This window comes from Oncorhynchus kisutch, unplaced genomic scaffold (assembly GCF_002021735.2).
Source record: "Oncorhynchus kisutch isolate 150728-3 unplaced genomic scaffold, Okis_V2 scaffold2241, whole genome shotgun sequence".
Classification (NCBI taxonomy): domain Eukaryota; kingdom Metazoa; phylum Chordata; class Actinopteri; order Salmoniformes; family Salmonidae; genus Oncorhynchus; species Oncorhynchus kisutch.
Window position 1 is genome coordinate 257501 of NW_022264186.1, and position 7500 is coordinate 265000.

A 7500-nucleotide genomic window follows, 5' to 3' on the forward strand; every position below is an offset into this window, starting at 1 on the left:
GAGCTGCTTCAACTGCTGATGCTGAAGGTCCATCAACACCTCGTGGAGTCTGAGGAGAGGAGAGGAGAGGAGAGGAGAGGAGAGGAGAGGAGAGGAGAGGAGAGGAGAGGAGAGGAGAGGAGAGGAGAGGAGAGGAGAGGAGAGGAGAGGAGAGGAGAGGAGAGGAGAGGAGAGGAGAGGAGAGGAGAGGAGAGGAGAGGAGAGGAGAGGAGAGGAGAGGAGAGGAGAGGAAGGAAAGGAGAGGAGAGGAGAGGAGAATAGCAGAGGGAAGGAGAGGAGAGAATGAGAGAATGAGAGAAGAGAGGGGGGGAGGAGAGAAGAGGAGATGGAAGGGGAGAGGATAAGAGATGGAGGAGTAGAAGAGAAGAGAGGAAGAGAGGAGTAGGAGAAAGGAAGGAGAGGAGGAGAGGAGAAGGGAGGGAGGAGGAGAGGAGCAGAGTAGAGGAGAAGAGAAGAGAGGGAGGGAGGAGAGGAGAGGAGAAGAAGAGAGGGAGGAGTGGAGAAGGGAGGGAGGAGGAGAGTAGAGAAGAGGAGAAGAGAGGAGAGGAGAGGAAAGGAGGGGCGAAGAGGAGAGAAGGGTGAGGAGGAGAGACTGAGCAAAGAGGGCAGGGGGCTGTTGAGTACAGCTAGATCCTAGTTAGACACCTCACAGAGAGCTGCAGCTCAGGTCTATTCAAAACATCATATTACCTTCAAGGACACAGATACATATTTCTCACCCAGAGAGACATGCTGGATTTCAGGGGAATTTGTGTTTATTTGTGTGTGTATGTGCGTGTATGTGTATGTGTGTGTGCTTGTGTGGGTGCGTGCAAATGTATGTGTGTGTATGTGTGTGCTTGTGTGTGTGTGTGTGTGTGTGTGTGTGTGTGTGTGTGTGTGTGTGTGTGGGTGGGTGGGTGCATGCACAAGTCTGTGTGTGTGTGTGTTCACAATCGAGAGAATCCTGTCGCACAATCGAGAGCATCCTATCGGGCTGTATCACCGCCTGGTACGGCAACTGCTCCGCCCACACCTGTAAAGCTCTCCAGAGGGTAGTGAGGTCTGCACAACGCATCACCGGGGGCAAACTACCTGCCCTTCAGGACACCTACACCACCCGATGTCACAGGAAGGCCAAAAAGATCATCAAGGACAACAACCACCCGAGCCACTGCCTGTTCACCCCGCTATCGTCCAGAAGGCGAGGTCAGTACAGGTACATCAAAGCTGGGACCGAGAGACAGCTTCTATATCTCAAGGCCCTCAGACTGTTAAACAGCATCACTAACATTGAGTGGCTGCTGCCAACATACTGACTCAAATCTCTAGCCACTTTAATAATTAAAGATTGGATGTAATAAATGCATCACTAGTCACTTTAAACAACGCCACTTTATATAACATTTACATCTCATACATTACTCATCTCATACATCTCATACATCTCATACATTACTCATACATTACTCATCTCATACATCTCATACATTACTCATACATTACTCATCTCATACATCTCATACATTACTCATACATTACTCATCTCATACATTACTCATCTCATACATTACTCATACATTACTCATCTCATACATCTCATACATTACTCATCTCATACATCTCATACATTACTCATACATCTCATACATTACTCATACATTACTCATACATTACTCATACATTACTCATCTCATACATCTCATACATTACTCATACATTACTCATACATCTCATACATTACTCATACATTACTCATCTCATACATTACTCATCTCATACATTACTCATACATTACTCATCTCATATGTATATACTGTACGCTATACCATCTACTGCATCTTGCTTATGCTGCGCGGCCATCGCTCATCCATATATTTATATGTACATATTCTTATTCATTCCTTTACAGTTGTGTGTAAAAGGTAGTTGTTGTGAAATTGTTAGATTACTTGTTAGATATTACTGCAAGGGCGGTAAGATCTAGAAGCACAAGCATTTCGCTACACTCACATTAACATCTGCTATGTGTATGTGACCAATAAAATTAGATTAGATTTGTGTGTGCCTGCCTGCGTGTCTGTGTACAGTATGGTCAGGGTTGGGTAGGTTACTTTCGGTACAAAATTGTAATCCGTAAAGTAACTTTTGGATTAACTTTTTGGTGACGGGGCAGTATTTTCACGTCTGGATGAAATGCATGCCCAAATTCAACTGCCTGCTACTCATCCCCAAAAGATAAGATATGCATATTAGTAGTATATGTGGATAGAAAATACTCTGAAGTTTCTAAAACTGTTTGAATCATGTCTGTGAGTATAACATAATTTATGTAGCAGGCGAAACCCCGAGAACAAACCATTCAGATTTTTTTGTTTTTTAGGTCACTCTCTTTTCAATGTGTTTTCATTGGGAATCCAGATTTCTAAGGGACCTTCTTGCAGTTCCTATCGCTCCCACTGGATGTCACCAGTCTTTAGAAATTGGTTGAGGTTTTTCCTTCGTGTAATGAAGAAGTACTTTAAAAAATACCTAAAGTTGTATTACAAAAGTAGTTTGAAATGTTTTGGCAAAGTTTACAGGTAACTTTAGAGATATTTTGTAGTCACGTTGAGCAAGTTGGAACCGGTGTTTTTCTGGATCAAACATGCCAAATAAATGGACATTTTGGATACATATCGACGGAATTAATCGAACAAAAGGACCATTTGTGATGTTTTTGGGACATATTGGAGCCAACAGAAGAAGTTCGTCAAAGGCATGATTTATATGTTTATTTCTGTGTTTTGTGTTGCGCCTGCAGGGTTGAAATATGCTTCTCTCTCTTTGTTTATGGAGGTGCTATCCTCAGATAATAGCATCGTTTGCTTTCGCCGAAAAGCCTTTTTGAAATCTGACATGTTGGCTGGATTCACAACACGTGTAGCTTTAATTTGGTCTCTTACATGTGTGATTTAATGAAAGTTAGATTTTTATAGGAATTTATTTTGAATTTGGTGCTCTGCATTCTCTCACTTATTACGGATATCCATATCGCCCGTTGAGCTACACCACTACTGTCATCCTGACCTCCAAGCGTTTATTCAAGTTGGATCATCTTAGGATGCCAACAGCAGTCACTCCATTGGAAGACATAGTTTCGACTGTAGCCTACAAAAACCTATTCCTGCGATCCATCAAACGCATTTGGTGTGTCGTCATAGTGATTTGGAACAAACTGAAACAATGTGGATTTGAATGTCACTAAGAAAACAGAAATCTGTCATAAAGAATTGTTTCACAAACATCCTCTTTGAATTTAAAAGTAATCTGAGAAGTTATCATCTAGTTTTTTACAAAGGTATCTGTAATCCGATTACAATATTTTAGTTAGTAGCGTAACGGATTACAGTTACCGGTTTTTAATAATCTGATACATGTAATCTGTTACTCCTCAACCCTGTGTATGTATGGAGTCATTATGGAGGGATCAGGCATTAGGAAGTGTATGTGTGGAGTCATTATGGAGGGATCAGGCGTTAGGAAGTGTATGTGTGGAGTCAATATGGAGGGATCAGGCGTTAGGAAGTGATGGTCTCTGTGACTGGAGCCTCCCCAGAATAATGCATTGGCTTCCCTGGTTGATGAATTCCTTAACACATGTTCTCACTGATTACCAGCAGACATTACCAGTAGACATTACCAGTAGACATTACCAGCAGACATTACCAGTAGACATTACCAGCAGAGATTACCAGCAGACATTACCAGTAGACATTACCAGTAGACATTACCAGCAGACATTACCAGTAGACATTACCAGCAGACATTACCAGTAGACATTACCAGCAGAGATTACCAGTATACATTACCAGTAGACATTACCAGTAGACATTACCAGCAGAGATTACCAGTAGACATTACCAAGAGGGAGCAGGTGATAATTACCCTAATGTAGGTTTGGTCCATAGGTTGTCTATCTGTCTGTGTGTGTGTGTTTGTGTCTATATGTATGTCTGTGTGTTTCTGTGTGTCTGTGTGTGTGTGTGTGTGTCTGTGTGTGTGTGTGTGTGTGTGCATCCATCCATCCATCCATGTGTGTGTGTCCTACCTGCTCTGTTTCTCCATGCTAGCCACTCTGAGGTGTTCCCAGCGGGAGTTGAGGAGGTTCATCTGCTCCCTGACCTCTTTCTCCTCCTCCTCCGTTAAATGGCCCTCACCCAGGAGGGCACTGCCCGCACGCAGCACCCTGCCCACACTGCCCTGGTGGGACGTCAGCTCCACCATGTAGCCCTGAGAGGACACAGGCAGGAAGGGACGTACACACACAGACACACACACACACACACACACACAGACACAGGGACACACACACACACACACACAGACACAGGGACACACACAGACACAGACACAGGGACACACACACAGGGACACACACACACACACACACACAGACACACACCAACAGACACAGGGACACACACACATAGACACAGGAACACACAGACACACAGAAACACACAGACATACATATAGACACAAACACACACACACACAGACACACACAGAAACAGGAACACACAGACACACACACAGATACAGGAACACACAGATACAGGAACACACAGACACACACACAGATACAGGAACACAGACACAAACACAGATACAGGAACACAGACACACACACGCAAACACGTAGGGACACACACAAATACACACACGCACAGTACATGTTATAGTATATAATGAACACACAGGGGGGAAACCCAGAGTCAGGTTATAGTATATAATGAACACCCAGAGTCAGGTTATAGTATATAATGAACACACAGGGGAGAAACCCAGAGTCAGGTTATAGTATATAATGAACACCCAGAGTCAGGTTATAGTATATAATGAACACACAGGGGGGAAACCCAGAGTCAGGTTATAGTATATAATGAACACACAGGGGGGAAACCCAGAGTCAGGTTATAGTATATAATGAACACCCAGAGTCAGGTTATAGTATATAATGAACACACAGGGGGGAAATCCAGAGTCAGGTTATAGTATATAATGAACACCCTGAGTCAGGTTATAGTATATAATGAACACACAGGGGGGAAACCCAGAGTCAGGTTATAGTATATAATGAACACACAGGGGAAACCCAGAGTCAGGTTATAGTATATAATGAACACCCAGAGTCAGGTTATAGTATATAATGAACACCCAGAGTCAGGTTATAGTATATAATGAACACACAGGGGAAACCCCAAGTCAGGTTATAGTATGTAATGAACACACAGGGGAGAAACCCAGAGTCAGGTTATAGTATATAATGAACACCCAGAGTCAGGTTATAGTATATAATGAACACACAGGGGAGAAACCCAGAGTCAGGTTATAGTATATAATGAACACCCAGAGTCAGGTTATAGTATATAATGAACACCCAGAGTCAGGTTATAGTATATAATGAACACACAGGGGAGAAACCCAGAGTCAGGTTATAGTATATAATGAACACACAGGGAGGAAACCCAGTCAGGTTATAGTATATAATGAACACCCAGAGTCAGGTTATAGTATATAATGAACACACAGGGGGAAACCCAGTCAGGTTTTCCACCTGAACAGATATTCCCTTCATCTTTCCTTTCTTCTTCCATTGTGTTGTTATTCATTATTATACACAAAACTACCCTTGTACTTTTTACACATTTAGTTGTTTTACAGCCTGAAGTTATAATTGATTCAACTGAGATGTTTTGTCACTGGCTTACACACAATACCCCATAATGTCAAAGTGGAATTATGTTTTTCGATTTTCTTTTAACCAAATGAATTAAAAATGAAAAGCTGAAATGCCTTGAGTCAACCAGTATTCAACCCCTTTGTTATGGCAAGCTGAAATAAGTTCAGAAGTAAAAAATGTGCTGAACAAGTCACATAATAAGTTTCATGAACTCCGTGTGCAATAACAGTGTTTAACATGATGTTTGACTGACTCCCTCATCTCTGTACTCCACACATACAATTATCTGTAAGGTCCCTCAGTCCAGCAGTGAATTTCAAACATTGATTCAACCACAAATACCAGGGAGGTTTTCCAAGGCCTCACAAAGAAGGGCACCTATTGGTAGATGGGTAAACATAAAAAAGCAGACATTGAATATCTCTTTGAGGATGGTGAAGTCATTAATTACACTATGGATGGTGTATCAATACACCCAGTCACTACAAAGATACAGGAGTCATTCCTAACTCAGTTGCCGGAGAGGAAGGAAACCGCTCAGGGATAGTTACTCCACAATACTAACCTAATTGACTGAGGGGGAAAAAAGAAGCCTGTACAAAATAATAATGTCTACAAAACATGTATCCTGTTTGCAACAAAGCACTGAATTAATACTGCAAAAGAATTGCAAAACAATTCACTTTTTGTCCTGAATAAAACGTGTTATGTTTGGGGCAAATCCAATACAACACATTACTGAGTACCACTCTCCATATTTTCAGGCATAGTGGTGGCTGCATCATGTTATGGGTATGCTTGTCATCATTAACAACTGGGGAGTTTTTCAGGATAAAAAAGAAACAGAATGGAGCTAAAGCACAGCCAAAATCCTCAGAGAAAAACCTGGTTCAGTCTGAGTTCCACCAGACACTGGGAGATGAATTCACCTTTCAGCAGGACTATAACCTAAAACACAAGTCCACATCTACACTGGAGCTGCTGACCAGGAACACAGTGAATGTTCCTGAGTGGCTGAGTTACAGTTAAGACTCAAATCTATTTGGAAATTTAAAAAACATTCACTTTGTCATTGAGATTTGTTATTTGATTTAATCCATTTTGAATTCAGGCTGAAACACAACAAAATGTGGAATAAGTCAAGGGGTCTGAATACTTTCTGAAGGCCCTGTAGCTACGTCCCCTCTATGGTGTCCCTAGTGTTCATCGCTCTTAAAAACACACAATGTAACAAAGAATGATAAAGAATGATAAAGTATGATAAGAATGATAATGTATGATAAAGTGTGATAAGTATGATAGGTATGATAAAGTATGATAAGAATGATAAGGTATGGTAAAGAATGATAAAGTATGATAAGAATGATAAAGTATGATACGAATGATAAGGTATGGTAAAGAATGATAAAGTATGATAAAGTATGATAAGAATGATAAAGTATGATAAGAATGATAAAGTATGATAAAGCATGATAAAGAATGATAAAGTATGATAAGAATGACAATAATGCACAAAGAAGGTTTGAAAGTTTTGAACTTGAAACCCTACAGTACCTCGTGTGTTATATGGTGTATATCCCCTCGGGAGTGTCCCTACCTCGTGTGTTATATGGTGTATATCCCCTCGGGGGTGTCCCTACCTCGTGTGTTATATGGTATATATCCCCTCGGGGGTGTCCCTACCTCGTGTGTTATATGGTATATATCCCCTCGGGGGTGTCCCTACCTCGTGTGTTATATGGTGTATATCCCCTCGGGGTGTCCCTACCTCGTGTGTTATATGGTATATATCCCCT

The 7500-nt window shown here is 41.6% G+C and overlaps 1 protein-coding gene across 1 annotated transcript in view; it reads right to left on the reverse strand.

Annotated features, from left to right (window-relative positions):
- The window catches only part of LOC109879947 (dystrophin), a 237438-nt gene that overhangs the window by 192741 nt on the left and 37197 nt on the right, over positions 1-7500 (reverse strand). The window contains 2 exon segments of the mRNA XM_031819531.1: positions 1-49; positions 4070-4251. The exon segment at positions 1-49 is cut by the window's left edge and continues 102 nt beyond it. Of these exon segments, the coding sequence (XP_031675391.1) occupies positions 1-49; positions 4070-4251 (231 nt within the window).